Source organism: Blastocystis hominis, assembly GCF_000151665.1.
Source record: "Blastocystis hominis, Singapore isolate B (sub-type 7) whole genome shotgun sequence assembly, scaffold_3".
In the NCBI taxonomy this organism is placed as follows: domain Eukaryota; class Bigyra; order Opalinata; family Blastocystidae; genus Blastocystis; species Blastocystis hominis.
The window spans coordinates 1,101,348-1,122,696 of NW_013171838.1; the positions used below are offsets into that span (position 1 = coordinate 1,101,348).

At 44.8% G+C, this 21,349-nt stretch overlaps 5 protein-coding genes; 3 read left to right on the forward strand and 2 right to left on the reverse strand.

The window, feature by feature from the left end:
• Nucleotides 1–378: 378 nt before the first annotated feature.
• GSBLH_T00003532001 (uncharacterized protein) lies at nucleotides 379–972 on the forward strand (the record flags this gene model as incomplete). XM_013042303.1 has 4 exons in its annotated part: nucleotides 379–559; nucleotides 590–764; nucleotides 794–893; nucleotides 924–972. The coding sequence occupies 4 exons, from the start codon at nucleotides 379–381 to the stop codon at nucleotides 957–959; spliced, it is 492 nt and encodes a 163-aa protein (XP_012897757.1). The 3' UTR covers nucleotides 960–972.
• Nucleotides 973–7,830: 6,858 nt separating this feature from the next.
• On the forward strand, nucleotides 7,831–10,193 carry GSBLH_T00003533001 (uncharacterized protein; the record flags this gene model as incomplete). The annotated part of the gene is made up of 4 exons (XM_013042304.1): nucleotides 7,831–9,016; nucleotides 9,052–9,378; nucleotides 9,410–10,121; nucleotides 10,151–10,193. 4 exons carry the CDS (start codon nucleotides 7,831–7,833, stop codon nucleotides 10,191–10,193), a joined length of 2,268 nt encoding a protein of 755 aa, XP_012897758.1.
• A 590-nt stretch (nucleotides 10,194–10,783) lies between these two features.
• Nucleotides 10,784–11,574, reverse strand: GSBLH_T00003534001 (uncharacterized protein; the record flags this gene model as incomplete). The annotated part of the gene is made up of 3 exons (XM_013042305.1): nucleotides 10,784–11,029; nucleotides 11,061–11,172; nucleotides 11,204–11,574. The coding sequence occupies 3 exons, from the start codon at nucleotides 11,572–11,574 to the stop codon at nucleotides 10,784–10,786; spliced, it is 729 nt and encodes a 242-aa protein (XP_012897759.1).
• Nucleotides 11,575–11,939: 365 nt separating this feature from the next.
• GSBLH_T00003535001 (uncharacterized protein) lies at nucleotides 11,940–12,830 on the reverse strand (the record flags this gene model as incomplete). The annotated part of the gene is made up of 1 exon (XM_013042306.1): nucleotides 11,940–12,830. One exon carries the CDS (start codon nucleotides 12,828–12,830, stop codon nucleotides 11,940–11,942), a length of 891 nt encoding a protein of 296 aa, XP_012897760.1.
• A 1,682-nt stretch (nucleotides 12,831–14,512) lies between these two features.
• Nucleotides 14,513–16,299, forward strand: GSBLH_T00003536001 (uncharacterized protein; the record flags this gene model as incomplete). The annotated part of the gene is made up of 2 exons (XM_013042307.1): nucleotides 14,513–14,806; nucleotides 14,839–16,299. 2 exons carry the CDS (start codon nucleotides 14,513–14,515, stop codon nucleotides 16,297–16,299), a joined length of 1,755 nt encoding a protein of 584 aa, XP_012897761.1.
• Nucleotides 16,300–21,349: the final 5,050 nt, after the last annotated feature.

The window sequence follows — 21,349 nt, forward strand, 5'->3', positions numbered from 1 at the left end:
GATAATGCTGATGTGACATTAAACATCCCCGACCCGTCAACGCTACAGGAGTTGGACAATCCTTCTCTTGATTCAAGCGTCGAATATCAGGCGTTTGTCGGAGAAGTGAAGGAACAGTTACAGGAGGCCATGGAACAGCACGGAAGCCAAAGCATTTCGTGGAATACTTTTTCCAAATCAGAAAAAAGGCGGGAGGCAGCGCTCAATTTCCAACATCTGCTACAATCAGTATGCCAACGCGATTTTTGTGTATCTCAAGAGTCTCCATACGGAGACATTTCTATATCGCTCGAGATATAAAGAGAAGGTGAAATCATGAAAAGGTCGGTTTGTCCGCGGTTATTTGTGTAATCTGTATTATTGTTTTTTTCATAAAGTATGGAGACTACGGATAAGATCGTACTTGTTAGCAAGGAGGGGGAAAAGCAGATAGTTGATTCTCGAATACTGGACATGTCTGAGTATCTCAAGGAAAAGAGAGATAACCACGATATTCATGACAATACAGTAGTATTAGATAATATTGGTGAAAATACTTTGTCAAGAATCATTGCGTTTTGTAGAATTTACGAGCTGGTATGATTCCCAGGTAATTATCATATTGATAACCCTCTGGCCGAGATCGAGAGGCCGTTGAAGAGCAGCAACATGCGTGATATCGTATCGGAATGGGATGCCAACTTCATCAACATTTCTGTCGAAGACCTTATGGACCTAATTGTGGCTGCTAATTTCTTGCTGATCCAGCCCCTATTGGAGGTTGCGTACGTTCTTTTCTTTTTCTATAACAAAGTTGTGCGAAGGTGGCCAGTCTGATTAAGGGAAAGTCTCCTGAGGAAATCCGTACCACATTTAAGATAGTCTCTGACTTTACTCCTGAAGAAGAGGCGAAGGTGGGTATTATGGGCCGTAGTAACGAATAGATTCGTGAGGAAAACAAGTGGGCAATTGAAGAATAGTTCTTAAACTGATTTACTGTTTGTTAGGAAACCATTTCTTAATTAAATGGGAGGAAAATAGAAGGCTTTCCAGTACGTTTAGACAAGATTCGTAATATGATAGATGAAGTTGAAAGGAATTCACAGTTTCTTCTATTTTCACAAATATTGATTATCTTCTGCGAGAATCGGTATGACTTTGAGCCGTACCTAGTACTTTTCGCTGGTCGTTTGTACAATTCCCATTCATAACGAATGGAGAGTAAAACTGTTTAAAATTGAGTGGTGACTCCAACTCGAAACAACGTGGGCTAAGAAAGAATACAATGATATTGAAAAGCTGAAAGGTGATGTGAATAGAATGAATATAGTAATGATAGCTTAATGATATGATAAGTAGGAGTAAGAATGAAGCGAATGAGGAGGAGTATGAAAGAGAGTGATTAGTAGGGTTGAACCGTGCAATCTTCTGTCACAATCAGAATATTAGAGTAAAGAATAGAGTGTAGTCCACATAATAGAGTTATTATTATTTGTAAAATTAGAATTCCCTATAAAAGTGTTATATTGCCAAAAGAAATCAGTGATTTGCTAATGAGGTAATGAAATAGAATTGAATATCATACATGCAACTCATGGCGAGATATTTGATCATCACAATACGCAATCTGGCGTATTTAGTACAGAACAACTTCATATAGCCGTGTCACAGAGAAAGTACTTGTATTAGTGAATCGATAGAAAACAATATAAACGACTAGGGAGATGTAGATGAGTAACAGATAGGAATCTGCAGCTAATAATATCACTTTGCTTTGTTCTCTGTTTTATTCATTGTAGGAACAAAACAGTTCATGGGTTACACAAAGCTATATAATTGAGATGATTAAAATAGATGCAGGTTCTACAGAATAACGTGATCCACTTCAACAATCAAACGTATACCACAAAAGTGGTAGCAACATCAACAATATGATAGAGGCACAAATAATCCCAGGATTTTTCCTTCAAAGATGAACAATTTGGATGTACTGGGGAAGCACAGAAATGTTCCTTAAGAATGGAAATGAATAAGCGGAGTTATATTTCTGTATCATGCTACTTTAAATGCAGACTTTTGATTGTTCAAATGATAAGGCAAATATGAATGGATATAAATGAAACGCACAAAACGGACAGTCATCATTTGATTATCAAGAATCTAGTAGATTCGGTTTTGCCTTGGCTTTTACACACTATTATCTATTGATTGTAAATGAGTAATTTGTCAAAGGGTGCTATTCACGTTACTAACATCGAATTACCAACAATAAACAATGCTAGTGATAAAACTGACGAAAAAGACAAGTGGTGGGAATACAACGTTTCGGAGCAGTTCCCTATAAAGTCAAGAAGAGAAACAAATGGTCCAACTCATATTGAAGTTGGTAAACCTCATGAAGGTTGTCTTATCAAAACAACAATGAAAAACGGGAAAATGAACGGAGAATCCAGTATTTATTCTCAGGATAATACTCTGATGGCAACTCTGACATTTGTGGATGGAATCGCTTCAGGACCTTGCACACTCTGTAAAAATGGTATTTTGTTCTATAAAGGTTACTTTGTAAACGGATATCGAGAGGGAAGAGGACAAGAATATGATGAAAATGGCAACGTGGTATTTGATGGATATTATAAGAAAGGTAAGAAACTGAATATAGTACCATCGAATGAAATGGGAAAGGGATATTGGAAAGAGTTGGATGAAAAAGGAAGAATCATTCGAATTAGTCAGAAAGATGAGTTGGGAAATAGTGAAGGGTTTTGTTATTCTTATGAGGATGGAAAGATTAGTCGTGTGAGTGTATGGAAAGAAGGTAAAGAAGTGACATTATTGAAACAATTTCGTGATGATAGAATGATAGAATATAAGAATGGTGAGAAAGTGTATGAAGGAGGATTTGTTGATAGTTTGGAAATGGGTTATCCACGAAAAGAAGAAAGAGAAGAATTTGGAAAGGATGATTATACAAAGGTAAGGAAAGGCGTTTTTTCTAAATTGAATACAGCAAGATTGTATGGAACACTACTGGAGAATATATATATATCAATGATTGTAGCTGTAATTTCTATCATACTTTTCTATAACTATTTCACAGCAATTTATCCGAATAATGGACCACATGGAATCAGATCTAAGCAAAAATCATATATAGTAGAATCAGGATCTGGAAAGTATTTAAAGACATTTGAATTGTCTAATTATCCTTATTTAAAGAGAATTGAAATTGGCAATAATTGCTTTGTAAACGTGCACACATTTAGGATTGATGGATTGAATCGATTGAAAACTATCAAAATCGGCAACAATTCATTCACTCACCAAAAGAATAGTAATGGAGATGATGAATGGGAATCATTCCACATATTGAATTGTGAATCATTGGAATCCATTCAAATTGGTGAATATAGTTTCAGTGATTATGCTGGAGACTTTGAATTGAAGAATCTACCACAATTACAATCCATTCAAATTGGTACGATGGAAGATTATTCTACAAATTTCCGTTATAGTTCATTTGTGGTTCGAGGTATTGATATGATATAGAATATTTGGATAATGCATAGATCTTCCAAATCTACAATCCATTACAATAGGTGATTGGGCATTTTCTGATGGTTCCTTTGAGATTGGAGGTATTGATATCATAATGAAAATGATTAAATGCATAGATCTTCCAAATCTACAATCTATTACAATAGGTAATAGTGCATTTTATTATGGTTCCTTTGAGATTCGAGGTATTGATATGATATTGAAAATGATTAAATGCATAGATCTTCCAAATCTACAATCCATTACATTAGGTGGTCGTGCATTCAAAGAATTCTTAACAACGATAATCGAAAGTATTGAATGAATTCGAATGAGTTGATTGATGTAGATCTTCCATCATTACAATCCATTCGACTCGGTTATCAAGCACTTAATGGAAATCCATGGGATGATAATTCTTGTTCATTGACACTTCGAAGTAATAATGAATTGATTGGTTATGATTTGCTTTGTAGATCTTCCAAATCTAACATCAATAACTTCCGTAGGATATAGTTTCGAATATCCTCATGTAGTGACATTGGAAAGTATTTCTGAATATTGAATATTGATAGTATTTAGATATTCCAAATCTTCAAAATGTCGAGCTACCTGATTCATTCAAGTATGTAGAGAATAGTGATTGTAAAAGTATCTTTCATGTTTCTTATTGACATTAGATTGCGGTGTAATATATGCGCTTATCGATTGTCAACTCTATATTCAATCGTTAAATTCATCTGTCAATTCTATAATCATTCCAGGTTGGGCTTGTAGTGACAAAGAATTCACAATATTTGATTTCTCGCGATATACTCTAGTTGAATCAATCGAAATCGGCGATAAAAGTTTTGGATCCGTGCAAACATTCGAAATCGATGGATTGAATCGATTGAAAACTATCAAAATCGGAAATAATTCATTTACTCAGAAAAAGAATGATTATGGAAATGATAAATCGAAATCATTCCACATATTGAATTGTGAATCATTGGAATCCATTCAAATTGGTGAATATAGTTTCAGTGATTATGCTGGAGACTTTGAATTGAAGAATCTACCACAATTACAATTCATTCAAATTGGTACAATTGGAAGTGGGTCACGCAATTTCTATTATAGTTCGTTTGTGATTCGAGGTATTTATGTGATATTGACTGTATACTATCTAGATTTACCAAAATTAAAGAGATTAATATTAGGAGCAACCTCATTTCAGAAAACAGCAGAACTCGATTTATCTTCATATAAATCATTAGAATCAATTGAAATTGGCAATAATAATTTTCAATTAGTAAAGATGTTTTATATCAATGGAATGAATCTATTAAAGAATTTAATAATTGGAGACAATTCATTTAATCAATTGACCACTTCTTTCTTGAGTAATCCTCATTCTGCATCAGAATGGATGGAGAATAGTAACAAATCGAAATCATTCCACATATTGAATTGTGAATCATTGGAATCCATTCAAATTGGTAGATATAGTTTCAGTGATTTTGGAGGCGACTTTGAATTGAAGAATCTGCCACAATTACAATCCATTCAAATTGGTTCGATGGAAGATCATTCTACAAATTTCTATGGTAGTTCGTTTGTGATTCGAGGTATTGCGCTGATATTGAATATTTGGGTAATGCATAGATCTTCCAAATCTACAATCCATTACATTAGGTTGGTGGACATTCCATAAATCCTTATCAACAATAATTGAAAGTATTGAATGAATTCGAATGAGATGATTGATGTAGATCTTCCATCATTACAGAAAATTGAACTGAGTTATTGTGCACTTCGTGGAATTGATGATTCATCATGTTCGTTGACAATGCGAAGTACTGATGAAATGATTCGAACTGATTGAAAATAGATCTTCCAAATCTAGCATCACTAACTTCTTTAAAATATAGTTTTGAATATCCTCGTGTAGTGACATTGGAAAGTATTTTTGAATAAAGAATAATGACTGTAATTAGATATTCCAAACCTTCAAACTGTAAGTCTACCTAATGATGATGACTCACCTACTTTTGGTCATGTTCAAACTAAATCAATTTCGAGTATAGTTTGATTGTCGTACTTCCATTTTTAGATGTTTCTCCCATACTCGCTAATCTTGTCCAAATAAGAGAGTAACGATCATTATCATTGAGAGATTTTGAACTACTGTTTTGAGCATGATTATTAGTATTCAAATTAAAGGTTGTTTATTAAAAACCAAATACTATATATATATTATGCCTTAATTTTTAATATAGTTATTTATCACATGTACAATAGATTAATGTCATATCCCTAAAACAAGGACTGTATAATGCCTAGCCAGTAGCAGTTGAATAAGTAATTGCTATTAACTATTTTTTAGTATTATACTGTCCCTAGATTTCATTGATCATGCTTATCTGACAAAGTATAATTGATAGTTTTTTCTATTTATATAAATTTGCTTGATACTTTGTGTTTCATTTATTACTATATAGATTAATGTTATAAAGGAATTCTAATCTTTCTCTTTATCCTGATTTGTTTGTTCTTAGTTAATTCGCTCAGTGTCATTTGTTAATAATTAAGACTGTTATTTCTACATATAATTGTAATGGAAGTACATGGCTACACAGAAAAAGGATTTGTGCTCAATAGTATACTTTGGTATCATGGTAATAACCTCCTTTGTTGTTCACAATCTTCATTTCTTCTATACAGTAACTAATTGTTGGTTATTCTCAAAATGGTTTCGAGTTTATTCGTTACAATCAAGAAGTGCATATTATCGAGCTTCTCAAACAATCATGATTTTGATTACCATAAATACGACTGCTTTGAATTAAATCATTTACGTATTTCCATATTCATATTCTATTATACTATTTCAAATAGATATGAACTCCATATGTTAATTTCTCAATTATCTTCCAGCGACAACCCATTTTCAAAAAGAATGAAAAGAATGTGTAATAAGTTAAGTAATCTATTTTTGGCTGTGCTCCTTTTATTCCCAATTCAATCCTCTGCTTCATTCTTATTGTTTGTAAAATCCACACAAAGACTAATACTCATCGTTTCCTCTTGAAAGTCGTATTCTGCTATTATTTGTATTTGCTGAGAATGTATTCATAGGACGATAAGGTGATTAACTATGGTGATATAATCCAAATACAATAGGTATGCAGGAGTAGTGTGCTGTTTCCAATTAATAAACCCTGAAATGACTCCTTTACGGATTATAAGAACAAACGGGTCGGTTGATTTGTCAAAGAACCTTATTTGATACAATTATGCCAGTACACGATATTTTTAGCTATTTCCTTCTATTCTTTTCTTGATAATTAGGCCTGGCCTTATAATCAGCAAAATGACCTTTTAACATTTAACCATCACTGCCTCTGCTTTGAAATACGAATATATAATTAACCGCCAACATGCCATTTCTATTTAATTCAGAATATGAAAATATGAGGCAGTTTCTATTTGGCGGGTATTTAGTATTTTTGAATATCACTCTCGTTTTATTTTAGTGTGACTCTACGAGTTTTAGAATGCCAAATGATTCAAAAGAGGAGCCTATTACTCACTCTATTTTGAAATGGCTTCACAATGTATATTTGGCTGTGAAGTGTTATTGTCTAGATTAGATCTCATTTGACAGATTGCCTGAAGTATAGGCTGGACGCAGAAAACAAAGAGATACAAAACTTGTAGAATACAGTGTATTTTATAATAGTATTTAGTACACCGCCTATAGTTCCTTATAAAAAGTGTTGTGACTGGACTTGTAGCGAACACAAACAACTGCTTTTCGCTTCGAAACCTTGTAAAAGGCAACAACCTGTTTCTGTACCTACACAGTCAGTAAATCTTGTTCCATATAAAGATTCAACTCCAAATACCGTAGAAGATTTAACCTTGGATGAGGACCTCTTGCGAGAAGTGAATTCAATCGAGCAGTCGCTGGTTTTGGAAGAGGAGCGTTCTTCTTCTGATATTCATAAGTCGTGTAATCCTAGTAGTTCTACTAGAGTTGGACTCGCTTCGTCTTTCACTATTCAGCCACAACCAGAATCACAACCAGAACCGCAACCACAGCCACAACCAGAACTCTATAGAGCGAATTCAATCCATCCCCCGTTTTCTGTCCCACCAAACAGCTTTCCCCCTCCCTGCAAAACTGCTCATTCCCAATCTTCTCTCTCTCTCCCCTTTTCTTCTCCCTCTTCTAGCATTCCTCAAAACCAACCCTTTTGCCCCCCTCCTCCTTTCGCTCCTTTCGCTCCTTCCTCCAGTCTTCTGGATCATTCACTGCCCTTCCAAGACATGGATACTTCGGGAGTTGAAGAGGCGACTGTGAACAGCACCTCCATTCAGTTCGCCACTGCGAACTCCACGTTCCCGATCGACTCAACCGCCAAAGTGGAGCACAAATCCTTTTCGGTGACGTTCGGCGACGGAACCGAAATCCGGGATATTTCTGGACTTCTAAAGAACTGCCCCGTTTCTGACAAAGAACTGCTCGACAAAAACAAGGAGGTTTTTGGCCACAACGCCTTCCGGTCGGGGCAGATGGAGGTCATGAAGACCGTGCTGACGGGACGAAGCGTGTTTTGCATTATGCCCACAGGCGGAGGCAAGAGTTTGTGCTACCAGCTGCCCGCTCTCCTCCTCCCGGGCATCACCGTCGTCGTCTCGCCTTTGATTTCGCTCGTCCAGGACCAGATTCGCGGGCTGCAAGAAGCCGGCGTGGAGGTGGGCGCGATGACGGGCAGCAGTGGCGGCGAGGTCCCGTCCGCTCTGTGGAATTCGGTGCGAACACGGCAGTTTCCTCGGCTGAAGCTGGTGTACACGACCCCAGAGAAGCTGAACAAGAGCGAGAGCATGAAGAACTTGCTGCGTGCGCTGAGCTCGCTGGGCTTTCTGTCTCTGTTCGTGATCGACGAGGTCCACTGCATGAGTCAGTGGGGCCACGACTTCCGCGTGGACTACAAAGAGCTCGGGAAGGTGCGGTTTGAGTTCTTCCAGAACGTGCCGCTGATGGCGTTCACGGCGACGGCGACGGCGACGGTGAAGAACGACATTTTGAAACTGCTCCTGGTGAACGGGAAGGAGATTTTGGTGTTCCAGAAGTCGTTTAATCGGCCGGAGCTCCGCTACGAGGTCCGATCGAAGAAGAACCATCGGCAGTTTATCAGCGATGTGAGCGCGTACATTCTCTCGAAGCAGCTGAACAACACGGGGATCATTTACTGCGGAACGCAGATGGCGTGCGAGAAGGTGTGCAAAGACCTGCAAGAAGCGATGAAGAATGAGGGATATGAGAGAAAGATCGGGTTTTACCACGCGGGATTGGAGCCGATGGAGCGGGAGCGGATTCAGCGAGAGTGGAGCGAGGACCAGCTGAAGATCATCGTGGCGACGGTGGCTTTTGGGATGGGGATCAACAAGACGGACGTTCGGTTCGTGATTCACTACATGCTTCCGCATTCGCTGACGCATTATTATCAAGGTAGATGGATGGAGATGGGGCGGATTGATTGGTAGAAGCGGGACGCGCTGGTCGCGACCGAAACCCTGCCGACTGCATTCTCTACTTCAACTTCCAGGACAAGAAAACGGCGGAGAATCTGATTCGCCAGAACGAGAACACGTCGATGATCAACCACAATCTGCAGGAACTTCGGCGCGTGGTGACGTACTGCCAAAACAAAGAGGATTGTCGCCGCTGCCAGATTCTCAAGTACTTCTCCGAGGTCTTCAATCGCGATTTCTGCGGCGTTCCGATGCACCAGCTCTGCGACAACTGCTCGCAGCCCCGCGATTTCGAAGTCGTTGACGTTACGCACATCGCCATCGAGCTGGTCCGCCTCCGTTTCCCCTTTTCTCTCGCTATGAAAGGTAGTGTCCGAATGCAAAGCGCCGCTGACGACCAACATGCTGATTTCGGCCGCTCGCGGACTGCACAGCGGTCTGAAGCCGCACGTGCTCGCGTTCGTGCAGTCGCATCCCTCGTACGGCTGCGCCAAGGACATCTCCAAGCCCGAAATGGAGAAGCTGGTGACCGATCTGCTGCAGAAAGACTGTCTGGCGGAGAAGCACACGCGGCTGTCGAGTGGCTGGGGCGCCGTTTATCTCGTTCCAGGAAGCAACGCGGATCGTCTCGCGCAGGGAAGTCTGCAGATCCACATTACGCGCCCGAAGCTGGCGCCCGCTCCGCAGCCCGCCAAGGCCGTTTCGATGGAGACGAGCGAAGAAACGGACGCTCACGGACTGATCGACAACTCGAACGTGATGGAGATTCCTTCGCGACTGGACGACACGCTGCGGAAGCGACTGTATGATCACTTGCTGATGTACCGGTCGTTCTTGCAGCAGATCATCGGGAACGTGAGCTTCACGACGCCAGTCTTGCAGGAAATGGCGTGGACGGTGCCGACCACTCAAGAAGAATTGATCACGCTGGATCGAATCACGCCGCAGTTCGTGTCGAAGTACGGAGAAGTGTTCTTGAAGCTGATCAATTCGTTTTTGGAGGCGAATAGTATTGTGCTGGAGCGGCCATTTCAGTCGCGCGGGTTGTTGAGGCGACGGCAGCAGGAATGGCTGCGAAGAGAGTGGAATGGGCGGAACCGACTGCAGGAAGCGAGCCGAGAAGTGATGCAGAGAGAGAAGGAGGAGGGAGGTGAGAGAGGGAAGGGCGTGCGATCGACGAAGTATTTTAAGGAGGAGGAGGAGGAGGGAAAGAGAGAGGGAGCGTTGGCGGAGAATGACGAGGATTGGCTGGGAGATTTGGTGGAAGAGGCGGATCGAATTGATGCGGAATGGATGCAGAACTTTCAAGAAGAGTCGCCGAAAGTGAATCAAACTCTGAATCCATCCATGAATCAAACTGTGAATCCATCCATAAACAATTCATCGAACACGTCATTGAATCCATCTGAAAATCGAATTCAGACGCCCCTTCCTTCTTTCCCTTCCGTCCCAACTCGCATTCAATCCCAATCCCAATCTCAATCTCAATCTCAATCTCAATCCCAGTCTGCCTTCCAAACTCTCACACAGCCCCTGTCTTCGCAGTCCATCCCTTCCGTCTCCTCCGCGCAATCCCCCTTTTTTAACCGAATCAGTGGAGAAAAGCGAGGCGTTGCGAACGCTGCGGAGGACGCAAATCCAGCGAAGCGATCGAACGCCCCGACAACACACAGCAAATACTTCAATTCACCCAATTCCAGTCCTTTTAAATCGGGATCTCTGCAGCAAATGCTCAGTCGGAAAGTCACTCAAAGCGTGTCTGGAGCCCCGGAAGGTTCCTCTCAAAACCCGATCGTGATTTCTTTTTCTGTTTCCAACAAACACTCGATTTCTTTTTCTTATGAAGATGATCCGCATCCACAAAACCACACTTCTCTAAAACGTTCCGAGTCGCGTTGTTGATGTGTTTAAACCGATCCGGACCCAGCAAAATCCCTCCCCACCATCGCGACACCACCACCATCACGTTCTTTACATTCATAATGTTCAGCTGCGCTTGATTTCCTTCGAAAATCGCTTACCAACAAAGCCATGCGGCTCCCCGCTGCAGATTCCCCGTCATCGTCGTTTTCTTCGATCCACACGCCTCGATTCTCATCGTAGATTCGGTACGCCCACATGTTATGCGTCGCTCTATACGCTCATTCGGTTTCCACGTTTCTACCTTTGGATTTTATTGTTACTGTACAGGTATTCAAGCACTAATTTGGCGTCCTGCTCCGAGTGAATCTCCGCGCAGTGGGCTTGGAACGTGCTTTTGCGATCGGTAAACGCTTCGTCAGAAAACACTTCAGGCTGTTTGTTAGAACAAGGAATCATGCAAGGTACGCAGTTCGGGGGGCGGACGAAACCGTGCTCAGAAACTCCTGAACTGAATTCCTTTACTGGAAGAGGATCAGGGTGAGAAGGTGCTTTGGATTTTGAAACACTGTTCGCTCTGGGAGAGAGCCTAGGTTCGGGCGACACTTCCGAAGCATCGCTAATTGAGAGAAAAGAGCCAATTCTACTTTTCTTGCAACGCCTTGGGCTGGACATTCTCACGAAGCCATTCCACCCAGTTATAAACAATAACTTGACCTGGGTTCTCTGCAAACTGTTCCATCTAGAATGAAAACGCCAGAATGAGCAAATACCAAGGTTTCTTCTATTTTCGCAATTTGATCATCCGAAAGCCACTCGGCATACACTGTAAATTTAGGGTAGCACTCAGAGGGATATTGTTTATGGTAATGAACTGTGAGCGTTAGTTCGGAGCGTCCTTTGTCATTTGGAATAGTAATCTTAAAGGAGTTAGGAGGGATTCTACTCGAATTACGGCTGATTCCCAAACTCCCTACTTTGTAAAAGAATCGGCATAGATAGCTTCAAGAGCACAGAGTTCGTCCTGTTGCTGCTGAAAATTATCGTCCTCCATCAACCAAAATCACCACAAAAAAGTGTATGCAACAAACACGCAATAGATAAACAAACGGCGTACCCTCATCCGCAAAATACTGTCCGATCTTACTAAATCCGCTGCGAGGAGTAATAAACAAATAATCACATTCTCCCAGCAGCAACACATCCAGCACCGCCTTCGTCACCGCGTTCTCCGTCACTTTCGTCTTATAAATCCCGCCCACGTGCGATCTCTCGAACCCCGACGTGGTGACGACCATTCCGGGGAACTTCTTTCTCATCAGCTCCTCCTCATCGGACGAATCGGTGGACACAAACAATTTCACGTCCATTTTCCCCTTCGTCCTCCACAGCGCGTTCTTCACGAACCGCTTCAGCTCGTTCAGGAACCGATTCACATGCTTCTGGTCCATAAACGCGCGCGAATCCTTCCAATCGGCGTGTCCATTTCCCATTCGAATGTGGATTCCGATCCGCACGCCGTTCCCCAATTCATCGAGATACGGCTTCATCAACGCGCGGATCGGATCCGTCGGCACGAACATCGAGTGAATGCAGCGATTGTAGAACACATCCACTAAATAGTAGAGCTCGGCACGGCCGTGCGGGAGATCGCCGCGCTCGCGGATGAGCCCGAATTTGCGGTAGAGAGGGAGGTTTCGCTGGACTTTGAAGAGCCGATCGGCCATCACGTGGAGCGTGGAGACGAGAACGGGACCCTCCATGCCGAGGAGACCGAGGGGATCGGCGAAAGGGTCGGGCTTGCCGCGGCCGATGGCGATCTGTTTGTATTCTTCGGTGTAGGAGGGAGGAGCGAATTGGCGAAGGAGTTCTAGAAGGAAAATGGTGGGAGAGAAGGGAGAAATACTCGCTTCTTCTTTGGTGGTGTTCATAAAAGCGAAGGGAAGACCGAAGTTGAAAAGGCGATCTGTGACGATTCGACTTGTAACTAGAGAAGATGAGAGAGCGGGAGAGAAAAAAACATTCGAGATGTTTGTTGGTGATCATCGCGACGAGGAGACTATCGCAGATCCCGATCATTTCGCCGGAGATTCCGGTGGTGCCTCGCTTAATGTAAACGACTTTGTTGTTCGAAGTGTGGGTTCTAGGGCCATGAGAAGTGAGGAAAAGAGCGAACTCCGCTTGGAATTGCTTGAATTCTTCAAAGTATCGGTTCCACTTGGAACGCGTTCCAAATCCGTAGTTGATCTTGTGGAAAAAGTCTTTTGGACGGACGAAGGGAGTGGGAGGAAGGGTCGTTGCATTGAAGGGGGAGGAAGAAAACGGGGTCGATTCGCTGGTCACAGAAGAATCACTGACAGGCGAGTTCTCGCTCTTGGACGCAACTCCAGAGTTCGTAGAACCGCCAGAAACATTGGAAACATTGGAGCCATTGGACTCGTTAGAACCATTGGAGGAAACACTTGACACACTTGATCCGTTAGGATCATTGGAAACTTTCGATGAACTGGAACCACTTAATCCATTCAGTTCGTTGGGATTGGCAGATTCATTATTACCACGCTCGCTCTTTGAGTTTTCACTTATCACAGACTCGGCTGACTTATTCGAGTCCTCACTTTTCACCAACTCGGCAGATTCCATCTGCCCCTGTGCTTTTTCGGCTTGTTTCACCTTTATTAATGGTATAATATTTTTTGCTTCTTTAGCATTTACTTCATCCTTTTTATTGACAGTAATTGATGCCGGGGATTTGGTCATCTTGTTGCTAACATCATCGCCTTCAGAAAGGGGTATTTCCTTAATAACCTTTATCTGGAGTTCGTTGTTGTCATTAATTCCAGACGCTGTGTTATCCGAATGTAACTTGTTCAGCTCTTTCACATTGAAAAAGTGAACAGGAACCTGCTGGAAGTCATTTCCCCCTTTCTGAACAGGCACACCCCGCAAACTGGTAAGGTTCGACAATTCGCTTACAGCAAAAAGGCTGTCTTGCGAAACAGAATGTTGTTGTAAATTATAATATTCTGGAAATCAATATACTAGCACAAAACTACGTAATATACGACTATACATTACAGTGGAAAACCAGGTGTAGCATATAGCAAAAATGATAACAACTAGAGTTTTAACTATATTCCCCATTTTTTAGAGAAAGGGGACGTCCGTTATAACAAAAATACTGAGCCTTGCTAAAATGGAAACTGACTCTGGTAGGGAGTAGGGTATTTAATGCACCACGAATACACGTTCCCATTTTGCTCTCTTGCTGTTGTCTCATAACAACAGAAAATACATCCTATTTCGGGAATCCATAAAACTGGGATAGCTCCTTTTACTTAGAATTAATGCCTATATTCTGGAGATGCTATCAAGTAGAATTCTACGGGTACCACTCAGATCCTTTTATAAACAACATTTTCTAAAGTCGTGTGTTCGTGCTTTTACACAGTACTCTTTTTTTAGCTGACCTAATTTTAGATTCACTGGACAGTTTGGACCGAACACGGAGAACATTGTATCCAATTATCTATCCGTTCCGATTGAAAACTGCCGTACGTTTAGTATCATCGCCCATATTGACCATGGAAAGAGTACTCTCGCCGACGCAATCATGAAACGAGCAGGAAATATTCCTGAGAATGCCCAAGCTCAATTTTTGGATAATTTGGAAGTGGAGCGTGAGCGTGGGATTACTGTGAAGGCGCAAACTGCAAGCATGTTGGTTCGTTCTCCAAAGGACGGCGAAAACTATCTCTTGAATCTGATCGACACGCCTGGACACGTGGATTTTTCATACGAAGTCGAAAAAAGTCTTGTCGCTTGTCAGGGCGTACTCATGTTGGTGGATGCAACGCAAGGTATCCAGGCTCAGACACTATCCACGTTTTACAGTGCAAAGAAGCATGTTTTCATCTCTATTTCCGGCATCATCGATAGAACCTCGACATCATCCCCGTCATCACCAAAATCGATCTTCCTCACGCGGACGTGGCTCGCTGCAAGCAGCAAATCACGGACGTTTTGAAGCTCCCCCCGAACGACATTCTGTGCTGCAGTGCCAAGAAGAATCTCGGCATCGACGCGATCTTTGACAAGGTCATCAGCACCATCATCTGGCCGCAAGGAAGCGTCCAAAACCCGTTCCGCGCTCGCATCTGCGACTGCTGGTACGACACCTACAAGGGCATCATCTGCTCGATTCAGATCGAAGACGGTGAAGTGAATCAGGGCGACAAAGTGATGTTGTTTCACTCCAATCAGCGATTCGACGTTCTCGAATTGGGTCTTCTGCTTCCCTTTTCCGTCCCCATTTCCAAGCTCCAAGCGGGCAATGTCGGCTACATCGTTCTCGGCTGCCGAGACAACAAGCAGATCTATCTCGGCGACACCATCATCCACAACCGCGATTATTCTTCCTCCACCCCCAAGCCCGCCCCGCTTCCCCATTTCTCCACGCCGTCGCGCATGGTGTTCGCCTCCGTCTACCCCGTCGACCAATCGTCCTTCGAGGACATGCGCACCGCGCTGGAGCGACTTCTGCTCAACGACAACTCGGTGAGCGTGGCGCAGGAGTCCAGCCAGGCGTTGGGAATGGGTTTTCGCTGCGGGTATCTGGGCGTGCTGCACATGAACATCTTCCAGGAGCGGCTCTTCAACGAGTTCGGCATGCCCGTTCTCGTCACGGCGCCCTTCGTTCCGCACCGCGCCGTGCTCAAGACCGGAGAAACCATCGAGGTGAACAAACCCTCGGAAATGCCGCCGCCCTGCGACACGCTGCGCATTCTCCAGCCCATGGTGGACGTTTCGGTGGTCTCGCCGTCTCGCTATCTCGGCGATTTGATGACGTTATTCCGCGATCGTCGCGGCACGGAGTCGGAAATCCGCTATCTGGACAATCAGCTCGTGCTTCTGAAGTACCGCATGCCCTGGGCGGAGGTCGTCGTGGACTTCTACGACGTCGTGAAGAACCGGTCCTCCGGCTACGCGTCGCTGGAGTACGAGGACGGCGGCTGGGAGGCCGACGATGTCGTGAAGGTGGACATTCTGCTGAACGGGAAGCCGGTGGACGCGCTGGCCTTCGTGTGCAATCGGAAGCAAGTCGAGAGCAGGGGGAGGGAGATTTTGCTGCGGCTGAAGGAGACTATTTCGAGGCAGCAGTACGAAGTGATTTTGCAGGCCGCTGTGGGGGCGAAGATTTTTGCGCGGGAACGGATCGCGCCGTATCGGAAGGATGTGCTGGTGAAGGGAGGGAAGCTGGTGGGCGGAGGCGATTCGACGAGGAAGAAGAAATTGCTGGAGGCGCAGAAACGCGGGAAGAAGAAGCTGCGGACCATTGCGAATGTGGAGATTCCGCAGGAGGCATTTTTTGCTGTGTTGGATCGAAGTAAATCGAAGTGAAATGGGGGAATGGCTTTGGTTTTGGGTGTTTGTTTGAATAGCATTGAGTGAGATTGTTTGAAAAGGAACAAAGTGTTGACATTTTGGTATATGGGCAAAAGAGGAGAAGCGAGAGCACAGTGATTTTCTTGTTGCCTATTAATAGTCTGGTTTTATTTTTGTGTTGATGACTTTTCACAGATAATTCATTCACCCATTTCTTCACCCCTTTTCACTCATTTCTTCACCCCTTTTCACTCCTCACACCTGTTTCAAACAAACACTCGGAACTCCTAAAAATAGGAATACATTCATTCTTTTTAGCGTCAATGCAATAATAAACTAAAGAAACATTCTATCCCTTACTCTTCTCCCCCATTCCTACTTTCTTTCTTCCTTTCACACACACATTAAAAAAACAGAATCACAGCAAATGCTTGCTCTTCACACGCGGAGCCATCCGCGCCGCCAACCACACCACCACCAAGCCAATCGCCACCCACACCACCGACACATTCCCGCGGGAATCGATCTGCTCCAACGCGACGCCCAGTCGTTTCCCCGCCAAACACATCTGCTCCACCAGAATCGTCTGGATTTCCTCGAGTTCCTTCGCGTTCTCCGTCAGTTTCCCGCTTTTTTTCACCTTCTAAAAATCGCCAATTCCCCGCGGAACCCACCTCCAAAATTGTGTTGGCGCGCGCGTACGACGTGAACGCCCAGCGCAGCAAGCGGTCCTGCGTGATGGGACGCTGCGAGGGATCGAGAACGCATTGGCGGGAAATCGATTCCGCGAGAACCGCGATATAATCCTGGATTCCCGCGGTGAAGGGAAGAGCGATGGGATTGAGCGTCGCATCGGCGGCGCGGTCGGTGAAGAAGTGGAGGTTTTCGATGGAATCGTCGAGTTGGACGGGAATTGTGGAGCCGTCTGAGGGAAAGGGATGATGATCATGATGTACACTGATCCTCACTTCCAGTCGTGTGGAAGGGCTGGTGGAGATCGCCGATGAGATGGACGAGGAAACGGAGGTTTTCGGCCTGGAAGGAAGTGGGAGGGAAAAGAAGCGAAGTACATTTTTTTGATTTGAGGCGAAGAGACGCGTGGTGCGGAGAAACTCGCCGATTTTGGAGAGAAGGTTTTCCTCTCCTTCCCTCCGGAGATGAAGCGAGGACTAGGGAATCAGCAGGAAGGTATGAACTCAAACGGAGAATTGCTTCATATCGACAATGTGCCAGGTCCATGTTCCATTATACGCAGGCTGAAACTTTGCAACATCTGCCCAACAGGCCTTGAGTTGAATGGGAGGAAAAGTATGATACTGCCGAGTACTTGTCAGTCAATCCCTATGAGTAAACGTATTGATGCGACGTGTACATAGTTGTTCTCTTCGAGAGATTCCAATTGGTTAATAGTCTGCCTCTACAATAAAGTAATGCGAGAGAAAACTCGTACCCGTATCGAAGGACGTACAGAATTCAGAGCAATTTGAAGAATCACCGCATGTTGAATATCTACAGAAAAGAACGTGCGGTATTGTGACTGTGCCACGAGAAGGCGCACCCAAGCAAGGTAACAAAAAGAAAGACTCTCATAAACAAACAAATGCAACTAGCACATCTAATACCTGTAATTTTTACACGTCCAAAATCTCCACAGGCCCCGATCCAACGTCCACAAAACTGGGCTTCGGCACTCTCAACGTTCCGTTAACCGCCAGTCGATCATGCAATCCCTTCATTCCCAGCCCCGCCAGCTCTTCCGGCAGCTCCACCGAATGAAACTCCGCATAAATCAGCGGCGTAAAGATCTTTTCGTAGGACGGCGACATGATCCGCGTGGGCGAAATGTTTCTCTTCTTGGCGACCCAGAACATGCAATAAACGACGATGACCTATCCCTCAGACGACGCCTGCACCCGAACGATGGTCTCTACGGCGAACACGGCGAAGAAAATGGCGATGAACACGCGCGCCATGTGCTGCTGATCCTCATACGCGAGCCCAAAACACGCCGCGTGCTGCGCGTTCGCTAGATAGGCGTCGCTGCACCCGTCAGTGAAGAGCGAGGCCGAAATGACGGGGTCGAAGTTCAATCGGATCTGCGTGTCAGTAGCGAGAAAGCAGGAAAACGTCGATGGGCACGAGCGAGGAATTGAACACGGGCGAGTAGAGATACGGCGACCACGCCTTCGACGCGAAGCATCCCACGTCCTGCGAGGAAACGAAATCGCTTCGATCCAACGCGTAGCGCGTCCCGTTGAACCGCAGCCGATAGCACACATTGCTCAAAAAACGCGTGATGTTGCAGATGTCGCGCTCGGCCTCCCAGACGCCGCTTCGCTCCGAGCACAGGTCCTGGCAGTCCTCCGTGGAGGTGCAATGCAGATTGATGCGCGAGAGCTCTTCGTGGTGGGTAAAGGAAAGAGTGTCTGTGAGGTACGTCGCGTTCAAACCGTCTCCGATAGAAATTCGCTCGGTCTCGTGAGAGAAGGGGAGGTAGGTTCGAAAATAGCTCGAGGACGAGTAAATACAACCGCTTCGCGGGTCGCCGGTACGGTTGCAGCAGTCGCTGACAGGAAAAACGTCTCCATTGAAATCGGTTGTTAGGGACATCGCCGTCTCATTCAAAGAGAAAGAGGCGTCCAAAAAGTCGTGGCTCACCATTATCCAAGCCTCCGCTCGGCTGTTGTACCTAAAACTCACAAGGAAACACAGCGCACACAATTCAATCAGTTCAGGTCTATGGTTAGGAGATCGCGAGATGATTACACCGAGAAACAAAAACACGAGAGGGGAGAGACACAACAAAAAGGGAAGACTGATATACTTCTCTGACAGCTTCCTGTAGTTTACTCCACGGGCAAAATTGTTGTTTTCCATAAAAGGAGTTTAGGAAACAATGGAAGTCTAAACGTTCACGAACGTGTCGTTTGATAATGGTATTGTGATACGATTTGAATTATTTGGATTACTATATTTTTATTTTTGTTTTTCTAATATCAGAAGATTCAGAGAATAGTAGAATCTGCACACTCCAATATATGTCCTTTTTCTGGATTCTTCACTTCAACTTTATCTATTCTTTGTAAATCATGCATCTGATGTACGTATTTGGATTTCCCTATTCATTGTAGCGCAGCACTACTCCTAATCCTCATTATCGGTGTGATCGTCTATGTCCTCTTATACAATATTCGAAAAACGAGTGATATCATAGTGTAAATCCTTTGTTGCATAATTTTTGATGCGTGTAGCGAGGAATTCGTTTCTCCTAAAGGACAATGGAAACGGATCGCATCGGAGGTCGTTTCTGTGGCGAAAGTGAGGCAACAGTACCAAGAAGCCCGGGAATGGTACGCTCGCCAAAACAGAAAGTTTCAAGTATTGCCTTTTTGTAAAGCTTGATCCTAGTCGAAAAAGTCAAATCGGGATCCTGTTGCCTCCACTCCCTTTTTCCTTCAGAGTGTATCCGAGCTGCAGATGAGCTCCATTTCGCAAATGAAGACGTTCAAGCGAAATGCGGACAAGCGTTCAATTTCGGAGGAAGAGCGAAACATCCTGCGTTTTATGGAAGCGTTTTCTCTCTAGTACACTCATCATTTTGTTTTTTGTAATGCTTTAGCGACGTGACGTCCAAGGAAATCTGCTCGCTCTTTGCATCCATCGACCGTGTCTATATCCCCAAGGACACTCTCATCGTGGAGCCCGGGCAGACCTGTTCCATGTATGTTCTCTCCCCTGGTTTCCTCATTTCCCCAGTCTCCTCATTCTCTCCGGAACCCTCCAAATCTCCGAGCAGGGAAAGGAAGACACGCTCTGGTCGCGTCCCTCCCCCGACTCCTTCCTCCTCTTTTCGGAAGTCTTGCTTCAACTTCTCGATCCTTCTTGGAAAAGCGTTCAGTTATCAGCCCTCCTTGATCCTAGTCGATCACTGTACGCGCAGTCACCAACGTGGAAACCCTCGTCTTCACTCCGCATTCCCCGCTCTCCTCGGAACAACACAAAATCGTCTCGAATTTGGTCAGCACGCAAATCTACCGCATTCAGCGCGCTCTTCATTGCGACGCTTTGCAGTTTTTTTTTTGAATTTAATTCTTTTTGTAGATCCCTCTCCTCCATTATGGGCGTTTCAGAGGACACAACCGCTCCGATCGGAACACTGTTCCCGGAATTGGCCGCTGCGCTCGCCGCCGAGTCGGTTTCGCTGCCGGAAGTCGAGAAAATCGCGGGAGGAGACGGCGATATGGTGCTGTCGCTGCGCAAACACAAGATGGTCGCGATTCCTCCCTACACGATGTATGTCGTCGCGCTCTCCTCTCCCTCAGAATCGTGATTCTGCACGGCCGAATCCTCCATCCCGAGGGCGAAGTCAGCATTCTGGTAGGTTTTGCCGAGTCGGGTGAGGATTTCCCAGTACAAACCCGGCGATTTGCTGGTGCGTCGCGAGCATCTGACGTACTACGTGGACTCCGAGGCCGCCACGCTGCTGTTCGTGCCGTACCGCGGGGATCTGGACGTGCTGACGGACGGCTGTCTGGCGTTTCTGATTCGCTACTTCGCGCACTTATTCCAAAAAAAGTACCCTTTTCTGGACCACAGCATGGAGTGGCGGGAGTTGGCCCGCGGCACGTGCGTCATCCGCGCGGAGGAGCCTGTGGACTCTGCGTAAAATCGGCGGGATTTCTGTCATTCCAAGAATCATCCTGATTTCGGGCCGCGTGCGATCGACGCAGCAAACGGCGCGATCCCCGCGGTACCGGCTGTTCTACCGACTGTCCTACGACGGCGGGCACGTGTTCAGCGAGGCGGAGAAGGAAGCGATGGCGCACGCGATGGAGGGCAAATCGGAGACGGTGATTAGCGTAAAATCGGGGGTATTTCTGGCATGGGTAGGAGTACGGACACGACATGGTTCTGTTCTTCCGGCATTGTCTTCGCTCCGCGCCCGCGTCGATCAATTTGTACTGTGGTAGGCGTTTCGTTTCCCCGTCTGTGAGCGAGACGCACGGAACTGATCCGGTTACCGCGGGAAATGCTGGTGCGGCTGATGCAGCAGCGCCCGATTCCG